The sequence below is a fragment of the Bubalus bubalis genome, chromosome 5, assembly GCF_019923935.1.
Source record: "Bubalus bubalis isolate 160015118507 breed Murrah chromosome 5, NDDB_SH_1, whole genome shotgun sequence".
In the NCBI taxonomy this organism is placed as follows: Eukaryota; Metazoa; Chordata; class Mammalia; order Artiodactyla; family Bovidae; genus Bubalus; species Bubalus bubalis.
Genome location: NC_059161.1, coordinates 42230921 through 42255085, shown reverse-complemented (window position 1 = coordinate 42255085; position 24165 = coordinate 42230921). Strand labels below are relative to the sequence as shown.

Here is a 24165-nt window from a genome sequence, read left to right as displayed (position 1 = left end):
TTTTCTCTAAATGAGAAATGGATCAAAATGTTTAAAAGTGACTCTTCAGTGTAGCAGCTGTTGTCAATTGCCTTATTTTATTTATCCCCTCCTCTTTTAAGAATGAAATCTAGGAACAATGAATATGCTGCTGTGACTCCCTAAAATAATTTCTCTTTTGCAGGGAAAAGAGTAAGTCTAAAGTACATATCACCAGTATTTATCTTAGCATTTCACTGTTGCAATTAATCAAGTTAAAATATAAATAATGGCTAAACTTAGACTGCAAATTCTGCATAACATTCTTTATCCTAGACAGGGTTCATCCGGTGTACCCAGGATGCGTAGGACAACATTGGCTCTGGATCATTCAGTTCCATTTCTGCAAACTGTGGCCAGGACTTGGCATCAGGAATTTCAAGTACATAAAGTAAATAACCAGATATAACCTCTGATTCTTTTGCTTTAGGGAGGTGGGGCCCAGATTTTTCCTGTTTTGTTGTTGTGCTTCAGGACAGAGTCAGTTCAGCAGAATGCCACTCCCTTGATCTGGGGAGAGGTATAAAGTCACTCCCCATCCCAAAGGACAAAGAGGGGTAAGTGCTTGAGCACTTGTATCAGGACCGTAAAGTCAGATAGTATCAAGTCTTCTGTGTACACTGGTAAGTACATTGCTGGGTAGACTACTAACTGGTTAATCAAGGGGAAAACATGTATTCCTAATGCAAAGGGCAATCAGGACTTTTTCTTAAGAGCTTTCATTAATAGCTTCTAACTTGGTGTTAGATAATGGTTTGGGGGTTTGTCTACCAAATACTGGCATGAGCTCGGAGACAGAGGCAATGACCCCTCCCTTTTGAATCTGACCAATTTATGTTGCATGTTGTCTTTTTTTCACTCCGTTAAATTCACAGGAGTATAAATTTTAAGAGCTGCAAAACTCTCTTGTAGATATCCAGTTGAATGCCATTTGATTAACAGATGGAAAGAATGTCTGTCCTTTGTTATTTGCTAGTTTCCCCCCCCCCTCTGGAGAAGGCAATGGCACCCCACTCCAGTACTCTTGCCTGGAAAATCCCATGGATGGAGGAGCCTGGTGGGCTGCAGTCCATGGGGTCGCTAAGAGTCGGACACAACTGAGCGACTTCACTTTCACTTTTCACTTTCATGCATCAGAGAAGGAAATGGCAACCCACTCCAGTGTTCTTGCCTGGAGAATCCCAGGGACGGGGGAGCCTGGTGGGCTGCCATCTACGGGGTCGCACAGAGTCGAACACGACTGAAGTGACTTAGCAGCAGCAGCAGCAGTTTCCCCTCCAGCCAAGGGAATATCTGTGGCCTTGTAACTGGTATGGTGAATTTAGAACCTGGCAGAACTTTTCTTATCAAGTGGTTGTGTTTCAGAAGAAGCTGGAGGAGGGGGGAACAGCTGCTGGAGGTTAGAAATCCCAGAGCAGCAGGGCCAGGGCCATCCTCTGGGATTTCTAACCTCCAGCAGCTGTTCCCCGCTCCTCCAGCCTCTTCCGAAACACAACCACCTGATAAGAAATGTGTGTATAGGTCCATGTGTGAGAGAGAGGACAAGAGACACAACACAGGACAGAGAGACAGAAAGAGAGAAAGGGGAAGGGGCGGGTGGGTAATGTACAAATAAAGGAATGGTTACAAGCCTGTCTGGATTCCCTGGAGGCTCAGAGGCAAAGAATCTGCCTGCCAGTGCAGGAGATGAGAGTTTGATCCCTGGGTTGGGAAGATCCCTTGGAGAAGGCAATAGAAACCCTCTCCAGTATTCTTGCCTGGGAAATCCCATGGACAGAGGAGCCTGGCGGGCTACAGTCCACGGGGTCACAAAAGAGTCACGACTTAGCGACTAAACAAGAAGCCTGTCAGCACCAGGGAAGATGGCTTCCTTTGAAATACATAGATGAGTCACACCAGAAACCTTTTAACACTGGTTAACTGCTGGACTAGGTATAGGATCGGAGAAGGCAATGGCACCCCACTCCAGTACTCTTGCCTGGAAAATCCCATGGATGGAGGAGCCTGGTGGGCTGCAGTCCATGGGGTCGCAAAGAGTCGGACACGACTGAGCGACTTCACTTTCACTTTTCACCTTCATGCATTGGAGAAGGAAATGGCAACCCACTCCAGTGTTCTTGCCTGGAGAATCCCAGGGATGGGGGAGCCTGGTGGGCTGCCGTCTCTGGGGTCACACAGAGTCGGACGCAACTGAAGCAACTTAGCAGCAGTAGCAGCAGCAGGTATAGGATAGTTTGCATTTCTTGACACCAATAGATAAGGTCTCCTGATCAATTAAAATATATTCAGAAGGGAAGACTATAACCCAAAGATTCCCAAACCTCCTAGGTTTAAGGGGCTCTTTAGTGTGCAAGTAATTTTGTCACAGGGCCCCCAAGCTATAGTTCCTCTTATTAAATAGTCACATCCAAACAACTTATGTATTTCTGTTCTTTGTATTTGTATTTTTATTCTGTTCTCTGTATTTATACTTTTGTTCTTTTTCAATCAACCTTGTAGTTGTTTGAAATAATAATACACAAACTTAAAGGAAAATGGTATTTTTATTTTATACCTGAATAATCGCAATTACTTAATAATGAGGTGCACACAGCACTGCTCAACTCTTGGAATCAGATCAAATATTCATTTCCTGTTCTACCTCAACTGTTCACTTTTTAACATTGCAACAGTCAGAAACCTAGCTTTGCAGAGATGTTACATCATGGAATAGAACACATCCCTATATGATAAAAAATTGTGGACTACCTCCAGCTAATACTTTGGTATTCAACAGACATGGAGTATTACTACGCTTTCCTCAAATTTTTTAAATAACTCAGTACCTCTGCACACAATTCTGGGAATGACAGCCCTAGCCTCATGTTCTAACCCCTATATCATCCTAATAAACCAACGGAGGCACTCAGTCTGACTATGGTACATTATATTTTCGCATCTTACTTCTTTTGAAGTAGAGGCAGTGATGTAAAATGCTTAGGAAAACACCAGTGGTTTGTTTGTAACCCAGTTGGTTAAAAATCGGTGACTTTGATATAACCAACAGTAATTTCTCAACTCATTTAGCAATTTTGTGTTGCTTAAGTTATTTTGCTTGATGTTTTTTATAAACTCACTTTCATCCAGTGGACACTTCAATTTGGTCATACTTTTTATTTTTATTACTTCTTTCATATTTAGTCAGCTTTGATGAGGCTTTCTTCATTGAAATAATGATGATGGTGATGATACGCTGCTTTTAAAACCTCCGGCAAAGGAATGGCCAAATTTTTATTGTGTATTCACATTAGAAGCAATAGTATTTTTAATATTCATTTTGCATTAGCATGTGAAATAACACTAATCAGTGGCATTAGAGTATTTTTCACCTTAATAAAATTTCCTACTCTGTTATCAATCACTTTGTCTAACCTACAGCAGTCACTGACTAGAAATGATTTTTAGTTAAAAGAAATAATAAAGGCAGACAATACTTTTTCTAAAAAGCACTTATTAATTTTTTTAATCACTTTGGTTTCATAGAAGTATCAATACTTGAAGAAATGGTTGGAAGCATTAATTTTCATTAGCATGTGAATGCAGTATTCACCTTGAGTGCATATGTGCTCATGTATTCTCATGTTCACTTTTCCAAACATGAGAACAATTCATGTGAGACTATGGACACACACCAAGTAGATCTGAAATGAAAACGTAAAGAAATAAAAAGAAAAGTCCTGAAGGGTGATTTGAAACCTGTTTTTTCTCCTTTTATCTTTTTCTCTCTTTCCCTTTCTCTCATCATCACTTCTTTTATTTCCCTACTCATTTCCTTTACTTGCTAGAACACAATCTTTAGCTATATATTTCTAGTTGCCCCAATACTCTTTTATTCCAAATAAATAAACCCAAAATTGTCAAGGCAGATATCTACAAAAATATCAGATTCAAGAAAATGCTCCTGAATATGTAAAAATAACATAGCAACTTCTATTCTGAGATAAGAATGTCCCAAGTACTGTGCTAAAGTGTTTTACACATCTGTTGATTCATTCCTACAACAGGTTCAACTTCTAGCTATATTTTTTATTTATTTTTATTGAAATATAATTGTTTTACAATGTTGTGTTAGTCTCTGCTGTACAGTGAAATGAATCAGCTATACGTATACATATATCACTTCCCTCTAGGGCCTCCCTCCCTGCTCTCCCGAACATCCCATCCATCTAGGTCACCACAAAGCGCCAAACTGAGTTCCCTGTGCTATACAGCCAGTTTTTGCTAGTTATGTATTTTGAGAAGGCAATGGCAACCCACTCCAGTACTCTTGCCTGGAAAATCCCATGGATGGAGGAGCCTGGTAGGCTGCAGTCCATGGGGTCTCTAAGAGTCGGACACGACTGAGCGACTTCACTTTCACTTTTCACTTTCATGCATTGGAGAAGGAAATGGCAACCCATTCCAGCGTTCTTACCTGGAGAATACCAGGGATGGGGGAGCCTGGTGGGCTGCCATCTATGGGGTCACGCAGAGTCAGACATGACTGAAGCGACTTAGCAGCAGCAGCAGTGTATATATGTTCTTGCCTGGGACAGAGGAGCCTGGAAGGCTACAGTCCATGGGGTCACAAAGAGTCAGAAAAAATCCGCCAAGCACACAGCAACACGCCAACCAAGTTTATATATGTCAGTCGCAACTAGCTTCATTTTAGAAGGAAACTGAGACACAGAAACAAATTACTTGTATAACATCATACTGCTGGCAATTAGCCAACACTAAACTTCCAGCTCAGGTCTGACTCCCAAGTACCCTGCTGCTGCTGCTGGTAAGTCACTCCAGTCGTGTCCGACTCTGTGTGACCCCATATATGGCAGCCCACCAGGCTCGCCCATCCCTGGGATTCTCCAAGCAAGACCCAAGTACCCTACTTTCCCATAAAAAATCCACAGCGATGTTTACTTCTCCAAAAAGGCTGGCTGCATCTGGCCCACACTGAGTAGCAGTGATGACCTGGGGAGGGACTTTCTATGGATTGTACATTTGATAGAAAGTCATTTTGAGGACAGACTGTCTGACCCAGGATATTAGCTCCCAGAAGATATTTACTCAATTATTTTTTTAATTAAAAAGATATAAGGTGATGAATTAATTCATTGTACCTGTCAGGAAATCAACCCATTGCCAAATATTTATGCAACTACTGTCCAGGCCAAGCATGCAGCTAGATGCTATGAGAAAATAAGAGATGAGTCACAGAAAATGGCCTTCTGTGAAGAAACATATAGGCTTATACAGAAAGAAGACTAAACACATACAATCCAGTAAATCAACACAGTAATGTAGTCCTCTCATGTGGGGAACATGCTATTTCTTACAGGAGTCAAAAGAATAGCCCTCCTTAGAGTCAAGCCTCTGTAGAGTCAAATGGTCATGATGCCTCTATGGCCGATCTCTGGCCCTTACTCTCACTGCTACCTCTCTCTGGAGGGCATTTCCTCCACTCCTCTGCCCACTGGAGTTCTTTTCATCATTCAAAGCCAGGAGCAAACAGTACACTTCTGTGTTGCTTTCCTACCTCCCCAAAGTCAGTATTAGCACTTCTTTCATCATGCGCTTACTGCAAAGCACACGTGAAACATATCTCTGTGTTAGCACTTGACACAGAATGTGGTACTTATTTTCAAATCTTACTTTCCCACTGAATGACAGCTAAAGAAGGCGTCATGCCTTATTGATTTTTTTGGTACCCCTGAATACCTTGCCTAGGGCTTAGCAGCATAGAAGCCCCTCATTGAGTGTTTGAAGGGTAATTAATGAGAAGGGTAATGAATCTGGCTTGATAAGACCCTATAGGGCATTAGATTCCACCCTCCACATTACCTACTAGTTTCCTTCTTATGAAATCTCCCCCAAAAACCATCCTACAGACTCTGTCTGAACAAAATAAATATCAGCTTGAAATGCTGGAAAGTGCTTATATTGACCTAAAATTTGCCTCCCTAAAACATCTTCAAATTCATAATTGGCCATAATTCTAATCTGTCCATGATGATTCTTCAAATGTTTAAAGGCAAATATTTAAAGTACTGTGTCAGGCCCTTGGAATAAGAGTCAGTACAGATACTCTCTTTTATAAAGTGAGCTCGAGGCAATTCCATAAGCAACTAGAGCATGACTTCCCCCAAAGGGAATCTACTAACTTTCCCCAGTAAATCAAATCCAGCTGAAGCAAATTGGCTCTATAACACTTTCACATGATACCTAAACAAATGGGCCTTTTCATTTCATTCAAGAAATATTTGTGGGGACTTCCTTGGCAGTGCAGTGGTTAAGACTGCACTTACACCGCACGGGGGCAAGGATTCGATCCCTGGTTGGAGATCTAAGACCCCACATGCACACGGAGTAGCCAAAAAAAATAAAATTTTTAAAAACACATATATGTATAAAAAGAAATATTTGGGGATACTAAGCATCAATTGCATTCATCTCACACACTAGTAAAGTAATGCTCAAAATTCTCCAAGCCAGGCTTCAGCAATACATGAAGCATGAACTTTCAGATGTTCAAGCTGGTTTTAGAAAAGGCAGAGGAACCAGAGATCAAATTCCCAACATCTGCTGGATCATCAAAAAAGCAAGAGAGTTCCAGAAAAACATCTATTTCTGCTTTGCTGACTATGCCAAAGCCTTTGACTGTGTGGATCACAATAAACTGTGGGAAATGCTGAAAGAGATGGGAATACCAGACCACTTGACCTGCCTCTTGAGAAACCTACGTGCAGGTCAGGAAGCAACAGTTAGAACTGGACATGGAACAACAGACTGGTTCCAAATAGGAAAAGGAGTACATCAAGGCTATATATTATCACCCTGCTTATTTAACTTCTATGCAAAGTACATCATGAGAAACGCTGGGCTGGAAGAAGCACAAGCTGGAATCAAGATTGCTGGGAGAAATATCAATAACCTCAGATATGCAGATGACACCACCCTTATGGCAGAAACTGAAGAAGAACTGAAGAGCCTCTTGATGAAAGTGAAAGAGGAGAGTGAAAATTTTGGCTTAAAGCTCAACATTCAGAAAACTAAGACCATGGCATCTGGTCCCATCACTTCATGGGAAATAGATGGGGAAACAGTGGAAACAGTGCCAGACTTTATCTTTTTGGGCTCCAAAATCACTGCAGATGGTGACTGCAGCCATGAAATTAAAAGATGCTTACTCCTTGGAAGGAAAGTTACGACCAACCTAGATAGCATATTCAAAAGCAGAGACATTGCTTTGCCAACAAAGGTCAGTCTAGTCAAGGCTATGGTTTTTCCAGTGGTCATGTATGAATGTGAGAGTTGGACTGTGAAGAAAGCTGAACTGTGGTGTTGGAGAAGACTCTTGAGAGTCCCTTGTACTGCAAGGAGATCCAACCAGTCCATCCTAAAGGAGATCAGTCCTGGGATTTCTTTGGAAGGTACTTTGGCCACCTCATGTGGAGAGCTGACTCATTGGAAAAGACTCTGATGTTGGGAGGGATTGGGGGCAGGAGGAGAAGAGGATGACAGAGGATGAGATGGCTGGATGGCATCGCCGACTCGATGGACATGGGTTTGAGTGAACTCTGGGAGTTGGTGATGGACAGGGAGGCCTGGCGTGCTGCAATTTTTGGGGTCACAAAGAGTTGGACACGACTGAGTGACTGAACTGAACTGAACTGAAGCATCAATTACGTTATGTTCCAAGTGCAGCCCTAGACCCTGGGGTCAAAGCAGAGTACGAATCAGATGAAGTCTCTGTACTTGAACTACTACTCTGTGTCTCAATCCTGAAAAACAAAAGATGTATATTCAGTTTTGTGCAACAAGCTCCTCTGTGAGACAAGGAAATGCAAATGTTCAGGAAAATAGTATCTTTGAGGTAATTTTGCATCTACTCTTTGATCCATCTGGTTTAAAAATTTACTAACTTGGGGAAAGAAAAAGGTCACCAAAAAGTTGGGGAGAACAACAGCTAAAATCACATGATAAAGAGTTAAGCTTGTGTGTATTGACCAAAATGCTATAGGAATTTAAAGAACAGAGGCTCAGTAATGGGAAAGGCAAAGAGGAAGCTGATTTAGGGAAATGTTTTTATACTTAAAATAGCTTCTATTTATTGAGCATTTTCTATGTCCCAGGAGCACTTCTAAGCCAACTGTCATGTGTAATTGACTCACTTGATTCTAACAAAACCCTGCAAGGAAAACACTACTATTTTCTTCACTTTTTATGATACACAGAGGAGTAGAATAATTTGCCAAGGTCACAGACAATGTGGTCCAGAGTCTGGTTGCTTAACCCAGGGGTTTCCAACCCCCTGTGGCCTGTTAAGAACCCGGCCACACAGCAGGAGGTGAGCGGAGGGTGGGTGGGCAAGCAGGGGCAGCGACACTTCATCTGGCCCTGGCCATCGCTCCCCCATTACTTTCATTACCACCTGAACCATCCACACCTCCACCCTAATCCCTGGAAAAACTGTCTTCCACAAAATCATTCCCTGGTGCCATAAAAGTTGGAGACCACTGGCTTAACCAATACATTATATTGCCTCTCATCATTCTTACAAGTTCATGTTAACCCATGGCCAAGGTCAGATACCCCTCCATCAGTGCCGATGGTGACACGATGGTTTCCTAGAGGTGAATCAGGACCCTGTGGAGACAGGAGGAGGATTCTCCATGCCTACCTTTCCACCCGACACCTTCTCTTTCCCACTGATGACCATCCACTGGCAGCAGGTAGGAGAAGGATGACAGCGCAGCTGGAACGCTGGCAGTTTGCCAAGGACAGGGACCAGCCCAGGGCAGTGTTGTAACAGCGCCTGTGGCGGCCAGTGTCTTGGCTCTGCATCTCAACCCCACTCCACCAGCTTCTGGGGGACCTCGTATCACATCACACCAATCTGAGATTCGATTTCATGTGTTTATAAAAAACTGAGTTTGCCAAGGTGATCCTTTCCTGGGCTGCTGCTCTATTATTTCACTCAAGGGTTTGTGGAGGAAGGCTGGAGGCAGCAGCACAGTGCAGAACGCAAAATTCTGTGTACTCAAGGATCCAATTTCAACCATTCTGCCAAAAGCTACAGTCTTGACAACTGGACTGTTATTTAGCACCAGTTCTGAGAGAGGGGGTGGGAACATACGAAGCACAGGGTTAAACCAGTGACCTGAACATTGCCCTCCTCTCATGCACGACACCAGAAACCAGCTACAGAGGATTCAAAAGGAGCAAATCCCTTAATCTCTCCAATTCTTTTTCCTGGTTCGCTAGAGCAGCCAAGGATGGGGTGGGGCTTTCACTTATGAATAAATGGTTCTGCTTCATTGTCCCCACACAGGACAACATGGCCAAACGAGTTGCGATTGTGGGCGCTGGGGTCACTGGCCTGGCTTCCATCAAGTGCTGTCTGGAGGAAGGGCTAAAGCCCACCTGCTTCGAGAGGAGTGATGATCTTGGGGGGCTGTGGAGATTCACCGTAAGTAGAGTTTCTGTGACCTTGTTGTGTGTCTGTTGGAAAAGGGTTGACTGGTGCAAAAAGGGATTGAATTTCATCCACAAGGGCTGGCACCCATGAGGAGGAGCTAGAAACATCTGCTGAACAGGGAGACAAAAAGGGCCATTGAAAATTATTTTTTTAAAAAAAGCAGAAGGGCACCACCTGAATTTGGGTGGGAAGTGCCTCAGCTGCCTTATAAACTACACCCAAAGCCAAGAGGAAGAAAGATGCGCATGAAGGGTAGAAGAGGATGAAGTGGCTGAGACAAGCCAGGAAAGCTCAGGACAAGGGAGGATAAGAGCAGAACTCTGGGGGTCTGAAGCAAGAAACTGCAGTGTGGGGGCAATGGTATGAATACAGTGCAGGAATTTCTGCCTCTGCCTGCAAGACTGAGCTGCTTATACCAACTTCTTTTTCCAGCCCTGCTCTATCTGAAGTAAAGCAGCATAAGACTCAGTGTAGGGGGAGTTCTGTACTCAACGTCTTGTGGTCCAGGCAGTTCCAACCCATGCCAAGAACAATCACAAGTAAAGGATGTGAGTTTGGAGATTTTTGTTGCTGGAGGAAAATAAAAGTAATATTCTCAGGACTACAGTATGGATTGGAGAGGGGAGGAGGGAGGAGAGGCAACTATAAAGCCCACCCTTGACTGCCCTGGGACCCAGGAGAATCACAGGGGCCCTGCTGGAGGTCACTGAAACTCTGTGAACTCCACAGCTCAGCCAGAGAGATTTTTGCATCAGATTTCCTCAAATTTCTTGTTTTTCCTTCTTCTCAGAAGAACAAGAATATTTCCTATGAGCTTTAAATGTGCTAAGGAGAAAGATGTCAAAAGAATGAAAAGGAGCAAAGTCTCAGATATCCTGGCCTCAGAGCCCCTAAGAGATTAAGAGAAAGACTTAGCATTCTCTTATTATTGAAGGGTAGAACTTGGAACAGGAATAAAGCACTCATTTACTAATTCAGTGAGCAAAGCTCCAGAGAGGCCAAGGGTGCTAATTTCAATTCAGTTCAGTCACTCAGTCGTGTCCGACTCTTTGCGACCCCATGAATCGCAGCAAGCCAGGCCTCCCTGTCCATCACCAACTCCCGAAGTCTACCCAAACTCATCGAGTCAGTGATACCATCCAGCCATCTCATCCTCTGTTGTCCCCTTCTCCTCCTGCCCCCAATCCCTCCCAGCATCAGGGTCTTTTCCAATGAGTCAACTCTTCGCATGAGGTGGCGAAAGTACTGGAGTTTCAGCTTCAGCATCAGTCCTTCCAATGAATACCCAGGACTGATCTCCTTTAGGATGGACTGGTTGGATCTCCTTGCAGTCCAAGGGACTCTCAAGAGTCTTCTCCAACACCACAGTTCAAAAGCATCAATTCTTTGGCACTCAGCTTTCTTCACAGTCCAACTCTCACATCCATACATGACCACTGGAAAAACCATATAGCCTTGACTAGACGGACCTTTGTTGGCAAAGTAATGTCTCTGCTTTTCAATATGCTATCTAGGTTGGTCATAAATTTTCTTCAAAGGAGTAAGCATCTTTTAATTTCATGGCTGCAGTCACCATCTGCAGTGATTTTGGAGCCCAAAAAAATAAAGTCTGACACTGTTTCCACTGTTTCCCCATCTATTTCCCATGAGGTGATGGGACCGGATGCCATGATCTTCGTTTTCTGAATGTTGAGCTTTAAGCCAACTTTTGCACTCTCCTCTTTCACTTTCATCAAGAGGCTTTTTAGTTCCTCTTCACTTTCTGCCATAAGGGTGGTGTCATCTGCATATCTGAAGTTATTGATATTTCTCCCAGCAATCTTGATTCCAGCTTGTCCTTCTTCCAGCCCAGTGTTTCTCATGATGTACTCTTCATAGAAGTTAAATAAGCAGGGTAATAATATATAGCCTTGATGTACTCCTTTTCCTACTTGGAATCAGTCTGTGGTTCCATGTCCAGTTCTAGCTGTTGCTTCCTGACCTGCATACAGGTTTCTCAAGAGGCAGATCAGGTGGTCTTCCCATCTCTTTCAGAATTTCCCACAGTTTATTGTGATCCACACAGTCAAAGGCTTTGGCATAGTCAGTAAAGCAGAAATAGATGTTTTTCTGGAACTCTCTTGCTTTTTCCATGATCCAGCAGATGTTGGCAATTTGATTTCTGGTTCCTCTGCCTTTTCTAAAACCAGCTTGAACATCAGGAAGTTCACGGTTCACATATTGCTGAAGCCTGGCTTGGAGAATTTTGAGCATTACTTTACTAGCATGTGAGATGAGTGCAATTGTGTGGTAGTTTGAGCATTCTTTGGCATTGCCTTTCTTTGGGATTGGAATGAAAACTGACCTTTTCCAGTCCTGTGGCCACTGCTGAGTTTTCCAAATGTGCTGGCATATTGAGTGCAGCACTTTCACAGCATCATCTTTCAGGATTTGAAATAGCTCAACTGGAATTCCGTCACCTCCACTAGCTTTGTTCGTAGTGGTGCTTTCTAAGGCCCATTTGACTTCACATTCCAGGATGTCTGGCTCTAGGTGAGTGATCACACCATCGTGATTATCTGGGTCGTGAAAATCTTTTTTTTGTACAGTTCTGTGTATTCTTGCCACCTCTTCTTACTATCTCCTGCTTCTGTTAGGTCCATACCATTTCTGTCCTTTATCGAGCCCATCTTTGCATGAAATGTTCCCTTGGTATCTCTAATTTTCTTGAAGAGATCTCTAGTCTTTCCCATTCTGTTGCTTTCCTCTATTTCTTTGCATTGATCGCTGAGGAAAGCTTTCTTCTCTCTCCTTGCTATTCTTTGGAACTCTGCATTCAGATGCTTTTATCTTTCCTTTTCTCCTTTGCTTTTCCCTTCTCTTCTTTTCACAGCCATTTGTTTTTTTTAATATAAATTTATTTATTTTAATTGGAGGTTAATTACTTTACAATATTTTATTGGGTTTGCCATACATCAACATGAATCTACCACAGGTATACCCGTGTTCCCCATCCTGAACCCCCCCTCCTCCCTCCCCTTACCATCCCTCTGGGTCGTCCCAGTGCACCAGCCCCAAGCATCCAGTATCGTGCATCGAACCTGGACTGACGATTCGTTTCATATATGATATTATACATGTTTCGATGCCATTCTCCTAAATCATCCCACCCTCTCCCTCTCCCACAGAGTCCAAAAGACTGTTCTATACATCTGTGTCTCTTTTTCTATCTTGCTTACAGAGTTATCGTTACCATCTTTCTAAATTCCATATATATGTGTTAGTATACTGTATTGGTGTTTTTCTTTCTGGCTTACTTCACTCTGTATAATAGGCTCCAGTTTCATCCACCTCATTAGAACTGATTCAAATGTATTCTTTTTAATGGCTGAGTAATATGCCATTGTGTGTATATACCACGGCTTTTTTATCCATTCTTCTGCTGATGGACATCTAGGTTGCTTCCATGTTGGGGTACACGTGTCTCTTTCCCTTCTGGTTTCCTCAGTGTGTATGCCCAGCAGTGGGATTGCTGGGTCATATTGCAGTTCTATTTCCAGTTTTTTAAAAGATCTCCACACTGTTCTCCATAGTGGCTGTACTAGTTTGCATTCCCACCAACAGTGTAAGAGGGTTCCCTTTTCTCCACACCCTCTCCAGAATTTATTACTTGTAGACTTTTGGATCGCAGCCATTCTGACTGGCGTGAAATGGTACCTCATTGTGGTTTTGATTTGCATTTCTCTGATAATGAGTGATGTTGAGCATCTTTTCATGTGTTTTTTAACCATCTGTATGTCTTCTTTGGAGAAATGTCTATTTAGTTCTTGGGCCCATTTTTTGATTGGGTCATTTATTTTTCTGGAATTGAGCTGCAGGGTCTGCTTATATATTTTTGAGATGAGTTGTTTGTCAGTTGCATCATTTGCTATTATTTTCTCCCATTCTGAAGGCTGTCTTTTCACCTTGCTTATAGTTTCCTTTGTTGTGCAGAAGCTTTTAAGTTTAATTAGGTCCCATTTGTTTATTTTTGCTTTTATTTCCAATATTCTGGGAGGTGGGTCATAGAGGATCCTGCTGTGATGTATGTCAGAGAGTGTTTTGCCTATGTTCTCCTCTAAGAGTTTTATAGTTTCTGGTCTTACGTTTAGATCTTTAATCCATTTTGAGTTTATTTTTGTGTATGGTGTTAGAAAGTGCTCTAGTTTCATTCTTTTACAAGTGGTTTACCAGTTTTCCAAGCACCACTTTTTAAAGAGATTGTCTTTAATCCATTGTATATTCTTGCCTGCTTTGTCAAAGATAAGGTGTCCATAGGTGCGTGGATCCTCCTCAGACAGCCATTGTGCTTTTTTGCATTTCTTTTCCATAATGCTAGTTTAGTCCCAGCATAAACCAGCTTGGCTCACATAAAGAAAAACTGCATATCTTGAAATGTGTCCAACCACCAAATGTGACCATCAATGCACAGAGACCTCCCCAAGGGGCCTAGGGGAAAGAGAACTTCTGTTCCTATGATTCAAACCACATACATTCCAAAAGACAAGCAGAACCTGACATGTATGCCATAATGGCCTCTCATGGCCATTGAAGACACTGCTAATCAAACACTATTAGGACTCAGGGACTCATACTCAGACATTTGTGACTCTTTAGACTATAGCCTGCCAAGCTCCTCTGTTCATGGGATTTTCCAGGCAATACTGGAGTGGGTTGCTATTTCCTCCTCTAGAAGATCTTCCCAACTCAGGGATCAAACTCGTGTCTCCCATGTATCCCGCATTGCAGGACATTCTTTATCTCTGAGACATCAGGGAAACCCAGTCAAACACTATTCCCTTCACCTAATTAACCTCAGAATCCTTCTTAATACAACACCTCAGATTACCACTAATTAATCTGATGCGTTAGCATTAATCCATCAGAGTTGAGAGCTGGCTTGCAGAATAAATTTCCAGAATAGAGGGACAATTAGTAGAGTTGTTGGTTAAAGTAATCTCAGTCATAGCAAAATGTAAGCCCAGAGACCTTGGGATACCAGAGAAAAATGCCCCTTATGTCAATCACATATACCCAATTATTAACACACTAAAAAAAAAAAAAAAAAAACCATTGATGAAGAATCAAGAGAAATGTGTTCTAGATCCATCTGTGCCCAACTGGCTATGTAATTGGACAGATCAAACACCTATGCACAAAGCACTGTGAGGGACACAAAAATGAGAAACAGTCATCCTGCCCTGGGGAGCTACTACGAGACTGATAGAAAAGGGCAGGATCTTGCAAGTCGGGAGCAGTACTATGGGCATTTAAATGAAGTCAGGATAACATCCACTTAAGGGAAGCCAAGGAAGGCTTCATGGAGGAGATAGTGTGTGATGGACTCTGGAAGATTTCAACAGGCAAATGAGATTGAGTGGGAAATAACAGGGAGGAGATTGTAAAGAAAAAGTACTGTGCTTGTTGGAAAATAAAAATAGCTTATTGGTACATGGGGTATGTGTAAGAGAAAATATGGAAGAAGAGGACAGTGGTAGAATGTTTGAGCATTCACACTCCATTTAGAAGGAGCTTCCCTGGTGGCTCAGCTGGTAAAGAATCTGCCCGTAATGCAGGAGATGAAGGAGATGCTGATTCTATCCTCAGGTGGGGAAGATACCCTGGTGGAGGTCATGGAAACCCCCACAGTATTCTTACCTGGAGAATCCCATAGAGAGAGGAGCCTGGTGGGCTACAGTCCTTAGGGTCACAAAGAGTTGGACACAACTGAAGCAACTGAGCACACACACACGCACTCCATTTAGAAAGCAATAGATAATAAGCAGAATTAATGTCTTTGTTGCTATTGTGTTTGTTTTGTTTGCATGATAGGAAGACCCATATATGTTTCTCTCAAGTAAAGAGAAAATACTCGGGATAACAGGAAATGACTGAATACATTAGCCCAAATTGAGACAAAATCCTAGCAGTAAAAGGAAGAAGTAGAATTGCAGATCCAAGTGGAAGGATTTGCCTTGGGAAAGTGCAGAGGCACACTTTCCTCAGAGACAGGCAAGGAAGGAAAAAGGGACATGGACAAGAGATATTGAGGTGGGGGAGAGAAGACACAGGAGCAAACACAATGAAGGCCTCAGTTCTTTCAGGAAAACATGGCATCTGTGGAGGCTAAAGAAGTCAGGGTGGAGAATGAAGGAAAAAAGAGGTCACTGTGAGGCAAGTGATAGCACATCAAAAGGATGAGAAAGAGGGTGACCCAGCAGTAGCCTAAGTAAAATGGTAGCCTATTAACAACTCCTTTCAGTCCCCATTACCTCATCTGTAAAATGAGAACATGGAGTCAGTTTAAAAAATAGATAAAAGCTAAATTACTAGGGTCTTGGGAGGCAGGAAAAATCACCTCCACCTTCATTCAGCAGCTGTCTCTTGATACAGAAGCCTTTTTAAGGCACCTCTGTACTACCTGGAGATTCCTCTAAAGCCTGACTGAAAAATCTCTAAACTAAGTGACCTTACAGGGGACTTTCAGTTCTAACATGCTATGAGTCTCCTGAGTCTTTCTAGAGAAATCTCTTCCAGCTCCTACCCCAGCAGATACACACACACACACACACACACACACACACAGAAGATGGTTAGAGGTGTCTTTGCAATCAAAACAAGAGGCACATTCAAAACCTGTAGAATTACAGTCTGCCCAGGCAAGGGCTGTCCTTGCCACAAAATGTACAAGGGTTATCTTTAGGACCTGTTCTGGGTGGAAGGGGCCACAAAGCAAAAATAAAAAGGCAAACTGCAGAAACCTAGTAAAACAAATATGGAGAAGGTTTCTAATAAATGGAGAGATGCCCTCAACATTATAGAGATTATGGACTACTGCTGTTTAATTCAATATTCATGTGGGCATAACTCTGGCCTCTTCTAGACCACAATCTTAAAGAGGAAGCAGACATAGGTTGCAACGGAAAAGAAAACCCATTTCTTTTCCGGGGTGGGGGAGGGGTTGGCAACATTTCAAAAGAAAACAACCCACCTGTGAGCACCAAATCCAGTGGCAGCAGGAGGCACGTGTGGAACATCTGTTCTACAACCAACTCTCTCAGGCTCTGAATAGGGAAAGGAGGCTTAGAACAGTAATGCTAAAGGCTGATTATTCAACTGTAGAGGAATAATTGAAGAAAAACATGCCAGGAATTATCCTGTTGCTCATAACTAATATTACTCTTAGACTGTTTTAGGTTAGGAAGGAGCCTTGAGAAATAGCCTTCATGTAGAACACTGACACCATCTAGAGGTAATTATACTATGCTGATAGAAACACATTCTGCTTCACCCTTCACATCTCTGTAACAATAATCCTCCCCTGGAATGACAGTCTTCCTCTGTCCATCAGGATCTTTGCCTCCACACATGTATCCTTTTGCTTATTCCAGTTATTGAATACCCACTATGTGCTTTGTGCTGTGCTGTACTTAGTCACTCAGTTGTATCAGATTCTTTGCAATTCCATGGACTGTAGTCCACCAGGCTCCTCTGTCCATGGGGATTCTCCAAGCAAGAACACTGGAGTGGGTTGCCATGCCCTCCTCCAGGGGATCTTCCCAACCCTGGGATCGAATCCAGGTCTGCTGCATTGCAGGCAGATTCTTTACCAGCTGAGCCAGCAGCGAAGCCCAAGAATACTGGAGTGGGTAGCCCATCCCTTCTCCAGGAGAACCTCCCAACCCAGGAATTGAACCGAGATCTCCTGCATTGCAGGTGGATTCTTTACCAGCTGAGCAACCCAGCAAACCCACGAGGCACCTTATGTACCACATATTTTTGGATTCAGTGAGGTCAATGATTAAGTATAATACTTCACCCCTTAAATCATTGAAGGTTTCTTTAGGTGTGTTCAGCCTAACTCTTACAGGGGTCGAAATGATCTGTTAAATGGATACCTTTTTACTTCTTCTTAAAAATTTATTTTTTAAGTTCAGTAATCTTAGTAGGTTTCACTTTATTCATATATTAAAAAAACATTTATTGAATTCATATCATCTTGGAAAAGATCCACCTGATAGGCCCCTACACTCTCATGGGGTTCCTCAAGCCTTCTCTGAGGTTTCCACAGCCCACCTGTGCTGTAGATCTGAAGACAGATCTATAGACTGTGGACAGACTATATATAGGCAGTCTGACTATAGGGAAAAGAAGTGACAAAGTAAAATGGGCTCTGACTGTTCAAAGGAGAGGAAAAGAAGGAAACAATTGTTCTTGAGAACAAGAGCTGTGAACAACCTAGCTCAGGGTTCCCCACACTCAGCATTGAGAGAAAGTCTCTAATGTGTCTATATAGTAGTCACTTCAATTATCATTTTATATCTATTTTTTAAATGAGAAAGGAGAGACCTCTGACCTGACAAAGCTTCTTCCTATTGCCAACAGTCTTATCTGGAGGACACAAAACTTGAGAAAGTAAATCTTCATGGTAATTGTAGAAGAATAATACAAAACAGTTAATATTTTTTGAGAGCTTATCAGGCAGTGTTCTAAATGCATTCAGTTGAGTTCAGTTCAGTTGCACAGTTGTGTCTGACTCTTTGCGATTAGAGCTATCATTTCATTTTATCCAAGGGTTATATGTACTATTGTTATTCCTATTTCGAGAGGAGAAAACTGAGACACAGAGAACTTAAGAAAATTCCCAAGGTCACCCAGCTAAAAATGTTCTGCTTAAATATGAACCCAGGCTGTCTGACTCCAGGACCTGTGCTGTCTAGAACTATACTCCATTCATTTCCAGAGTCTGTGCCATAGCTCAGGAATAAGGGCGTGCAAATCCTGGACTGTTCATGAAATCCCATGAAGTGTTCTACTGAATATAATATCCTTACTATTGTATTGCAGCACCAAGTGGACTAAGAAGCCAAAAACCCCTCAATTCTTGCCCTTATTATTTCTCCTTTTCCCTCCTCTCATTCGGGCTTCCCTGGTGGCTCAGAGAGTAAATAATACATCCACAATGCGGGAGACCTGAGTTCAATCCCTGGATTGGGAAGATCCCCTGGAAAAGGGGACCCACTGGAAAAGCTACCCACTCCAGTATTCTGGCCTAGAGAATTCCATGGACAGAGGAGCCTGGCAGGCTACAGTCCATGGGGTCACAAAGAGTTGGACATGACTGAGTGACTTTCACATACACACACCTCTCATTCAGTTGCCCCTTCAAGACAAAAATGTTTCCCCTAAGTGCCCTCATCAATTCTCAGGAAAAACATGAGTCCACACACAGCATACCATGGCAACTGGCAGACTAACACGGAGAGAATGCCAAGAGTGCCTGCAGCCAGGGGTCCCAGTGGGGCCTGGGAATCATTGGGACATTTTTTTCACAGAGGCAAACCCTGGAGGGGAGGGCTCAGGACTTGCAAACCTCATTCAGAAGTGCCATGGACCTGTAATCTCTGTATATACCTTAAACACATCAGACCTTGTGTTTTTACCAAGAGAAACAAGCAGAGGAGGAAAGAGACAGAGCATGTTGGATTCTACCCTATAGGCTGACATCTGTGATACATTCTTTCACAATAGGCTTCAGTGTTTCCTGTAAAGTTTTCTTCTTCCTGCCTTTACAGTTATCTTCCAAAATGTTGCAAAACAAAGTTGGTTTTGGTTTCTTTATTTTCTATTTTTGTTTGTGGGTTCATTTGTTTTAAAGTCACCATGGTTTCATGACTTATCCAGTCTCAGTGTGTCTCCACTGCTCTTTGATTTTTAACATGCCATTACTAAATGCTTTAAAGTTTCTTGAACTATTTTTATGAAAATCTTTACAACAAGATATTATACACATCTCTACCCTTCTTTAACAGTGTATATTCCAAATTTAGCCTTTTATCATTGCTAACTAGAAATCAGCAGTATTAACAAAGTATTGTTTACAATATGCTGCTCTCAGATGCCAAAGAAAATTGAATGAGCTTTGGTCACACACTGACTGATCCCAAAATGTTGATAACTGGTATTTTTCTCCTTACACTCTAGTTGTTTCCCTTGCTGTTTGCTCTCACTTCTCAATATTACAGCTCTTTAGAGCTATTCGCATTCTCTTCATTCCTATAACCCAGAAGAAACTTGATCATGTTTAACTACATCAAATCAACACTAAATTTAGTTCTAATACCTGGCTTCAAGTTTAAGGATGGTCTAAACCTGTGCTGGAGAAGGCAATGGCACCCCACTCCAGTACTCTTGCCTGGAGAATCCCATGGATGGAGGAGCCTGGTGCGCTGCAGTCCATGGGGTCGCTAAGAGTTGGACAGGACTAGGCGACTTCACTTTCACTTTTCACTTTCATACATTAGAGAAGGAAATGGCAACCCACTCCAGTGTTCTTGCCTGGAGAATCCCGGGAACAGGGGAGCCCGGTGGGCTGCCGTCTATGGAGTCGCACAGAGTCGGACATGACTGGAGTGACTTAGCAGCAGCAGCAGCAGCAAACCTGTGCTGTCCAGGAAGGTAGCCACCAGCCACATGTAACTGTGGAATGTAGTCGATTTGACTACAGAACTGAATTTTTTATTTCATTTGATTTTGATTAATTTTCATTTTAAAGCCAATACTCAATTCAGTTATTGGAGAATCTTTATGCGTTTGTGAACAATTTGGGTATGCAAATCCACTTTTTCCAGTGAAAATTTAGCATTTGGATTCAGATTTGTAAAATATACACTAGACTTAAAAGACTTAATATGAGAAGAAAAGTTCATACTTCATTAATAATTTTGATTGATTACATATTGAAATTTTGGAATTATTGAGTATCCTCTTTACCTTTTTTAATGTGGCTATTGGAAATTTTTAAAGTGCATGTGTGGCCTACATCGCACTCTTATCAGGTAGGACTGCTCTAAAGTCTTGTTACTCAAAGCATGGTCCATGACCAGTAGCATCTGCAAGTGAACTTGTTAGAAATACAGAATCTCAGGCTCACCCAGACCTACTAAGTCAACATCTACACATTAATAAGATTCCCCAGCCAATTCTTAATAAGATTTAGAAGCGCTAATCTAAAGAGCTGTGATTCTCAATCTGTGGAAAAGAATCAGATTTGTTTGTTTTAATTTCCAAGGAAGTATAGACAATTATATTTGTGAAATACAATAAAAAGAGCTATAATAAGGTGAAAATGAAACAAAACATAAATTCAAATTTCTTTGAAAGTGTGTACAAGGCAATTACTGTAGAAAATCACTATTATACTTGTGACTTTTTACTAAACAAAACATTATGTGTGAAATACCAGTTCTCCATTAAACACCTATAGCCACACTTTCTCTATGCATTGTACATATTAATACTTAAGGCTTATAATGTGGTAGTTAAGCTTGCTTCTTGTTTGTCATTTTATCTAATCTGGATTGGATGGGCGACAACACTCCTCCCAAGACCTAACATATATCTAAACCGTTTCTGAGTTTTGTTTAATAGCACACATAAAGAAATGAGGCTCACAGAATATAAGAATAGAATGGAAGAAAAAAATTCAAAGCAACCTCAGCAAGCTCAGGATATTCATTTTTTTAACTGCTATCCAAAGTGAAGCAAGTGGCACTGTATTTTTAAAACTTATCTTCAGTCCTTTACCAGTAGTAGTCAGTTCTGACCATTTATTCTGTAAACTTATAATCAAATATCAATTATCTTCCAATCAAAGAAAATAGCTTATAGCTTTTATGCAGTTTTGGGTAATAGTTTTCAAACTAGCCTTGAAATGTCACACACTGTAATGGAGTCCTACTCACTTGACTACTACACAGTTCAAATCCCACACAACTCATCACACGACTTAGACAAAGCCAAGATGGATCCCGTTCATCACTAAGGAGTCCACGTGCGTGAATACTGAACAATGTCGAATTATTGCTATAAAAGTTTTAAGATGCTTACCCTCAACTTCTGTACTTACATTGTCATAAACTGGTAGCAAAGAGTTCATACCAGTCTGGCTCTTTGAACAGCACTGCTTAGATCTTCTACAGAATAAAAGGTCAGGATTTAAACAGTCATCTTTCTCAGAAGCCATTTAGATTCCAGTTTTCTAGATGTGTTCTGGATAAACAAGACTATCAGATGTGGAGCCACAAATAAGCAAGATAATAGGAACTCATCAGTTGATGAGATCTGTATCATTACTTCAAACTATAAAGATATGTTATAATTTTATTTTCTGTTATCACAACACATGTCACATTTCATGCAGCTCCAGATTCACACCTTTTGAGGGAACAAAGTACGTCCTCTCCATATGTGAGGTTTATATTCACATTTCTACTTGATCATAAAAATGATTTTTATTTCACAGGAAAAAGGAACTATACATATCCAAGGTGGCAAATAATATTAAAATGCTAAGAACTTTCCCACTGAAATTAGAACAATCCTTTATAATACACCCAAAAAACAGAGACAATGTATATACCTAAATGAGTAACTAAAACTGCCCACCATTCAGCCTTGTAGTATTAGTTGTCTGAGATATTGTTATTTGCTGGTTATTTAAGTTCAAACTGGGATGGGAAATTCTTTAGCATTTTGCCATGCTTGCAGTTGTCCAGTCTGGAAACCCTTGACCTGCTTCTTCTCCCAAACCATAAATCTAATCAGTTTCACAATCCTATGCATTCTACCCTTCTGCTACCTAACAAATCCAATCTCTCAGTTTCAACTGTCATTGCTTTTGCTCAGGTTCTCATTGGCAATTGTATGGATTTGTGTTTCTAGTTCTTAACTAGCCTCGTTCCCTTCCTTTCCAGATCCCTTTATCTTTTGTAAAACCAGAATTATATTTTCAAAATTTAATATGAATCACTTCCATCAGTTTCTACGAAACTCAAATTCCTTAATTTTAGATACAAAATCCTTCATAATCTGAATGCCCTTTCTCCATAATCCTTTTGACAATACCTCATGAAATCAACATACCTAGCAACCGTTCATCCTCTAGAAACTACTTCCTGAGTCTGATGTATTTCCATATTCTCCTTTATTTTGCAGTGATACTGTGTAAATCTAGACAGGTAAGTTTATCCTATGTTTGTTAGCACATAATGATGAACTTGTAATTCTTATCCTGATATTCATCATTTTTCAAGTTAAGTGCAGGATACCAAATCCCATTAGAAAGTAGAAGGTCGCATACATAAATTGTCTGGGTCACCTTAATCTTAGTCAATGTTTCAAATATCTAAAAATTAGTATTCATTTCATGTGTGTGCATGCAATATGCACACATGCATACACACTCATGTGCATGCACTGCTTTTACAGGAACATGTTGAAGAAGGCAGAGCCAGCCTCTACAAGTCCGTGGTTTCCAACAGCTGCAAGGAGATGTCTTGTTACCCGGACTTTCCATTCCCAGAAGATTATCCAAACTATGTGCCAAATTCTCAATTCCTGGATTATCTCAAAATGTATGCAAACCGGTTCAACCTCCTGGAATGCATTCAATTCAAAGTAAGAAAAGCACAAAACATCAGTTAGCAGTCAGGAAATATTTCCTACCTATTTTGTGTTATCTCTCTCTACCTGGTGTTCTATAAATGAGAGAATGAACTGGCAAGACCAACAACAACTGGTTGGATTCTTTTTCCCCTTTTACTTACAATCACCCTAAGTAAATCTGGAGGTAGAAGTGAATACTTGGCTTAAGGATTCATCTGTAGAATTTTTTTAGTTTGCAATGCTTCCATCCAAGTATCCAAATGACCTTAAAAATGTCAAACTGCATTTTCAGTTTGAGCCAAATGCCTATACACAGGGACTTTGAGAACTTCCTACCAGCTCCTGGGTTCTCCCTTTTTACTGTCCGTTTATAGAAATGGATGTGTGCACTGGCTCATACACAAGAGAATCTCACTGTTTGAAGGAAAATTTTTCTAGATATCTTTGGAATTAGAAAAATCTTTGACATTGTTCTTCTCATTGACCATACCCACCTCCTTTCCCATTTTAGGGGAAGAGACAGGAGGTAGGTAGAAAGACAGAAGCAAATAAATATATCCTCTTTCTTTCTTCCTGTTTTTCCTTTCTCTCAAGAAACATATGAAAATTCATATGATTCTCTTCTCCTATTACCCTCCCTATAAGAGGTAGGGATGGTTAGGAATTCATGGAGAATTACACAGAAAAAGAAACATGCGTGGAAAGATTGACCAAAACAAGTACCATGTAAGATTCACATTCACAACCTTTAAAGTATTCCTGATCAAAATGAAATCACTGTCTATACCTCCATATTCATTACAGCATTATTTACCAAGGCCAAACTATAGAAATAACTTGTGTCCATTGATGGATAAGTGGATATAGAAATGTAATAGATGATTAATAAATAGACAGATAGACAGACAATGGAATATTATTCAGCCATGGTAAAAAAAAAAAAAATTCTGTCACTTGCAAACACATGGATGAATCTTGAGGGCATTATACTAAATGAAATAACTCAGACAGAGAAAGACAAACTTGTATGATCTCATTTATATGTAGAATCCAAAAAATAAAAAGGGACCTTCCCTGACAGTCCAGCAGTTAAGACTCTGAACTCCCAATCCAGGGGGCATGTGTTCAAACCCCAGTTGGGAAACTAGAGATTCCTCATGCCCCCAAAGTATGGCCAAAACAAACAA

General features: G+C 41.3%; 1 protein-coding gene across 2 annotated transcripts in view; it reads left to right on the top strand.

The window, feature by feature from the left end:
• The first annotated feature begins 386 nt into the window (after positions 1 to 386).
• FMO1 (flavin containing dimethylaniline monoxygenase 1) overlaps positions 387 to 24165 on the top strand; it is a 49376-nt gene continuing 25597 nt past the window's right edge. Inside the window, exons 1-3 of one of the 2 annotated variants that reach the window (XM_044943035.2) lie at positions 486 to 641; positions 9368 to 9505; positions 22802 to 22990. In XM_044943035.2, the coding sequence (XP_044798970.1) occupies positions 9374 to 9505; positions 22802 to 22990 (321 nt within the window). In that variant the 5' untranslated portion in view covers positions 486 to 641; positions 9368 to 9373. Of the gene's footprint in view, positions 410 to 485; positions 642 to 9367; positions 9506 to 22801; positions 22991 to 24165 lie in introns of those variants that run through there. The other variant, XM_044943036.1, reaches the window with a different exon arrangement.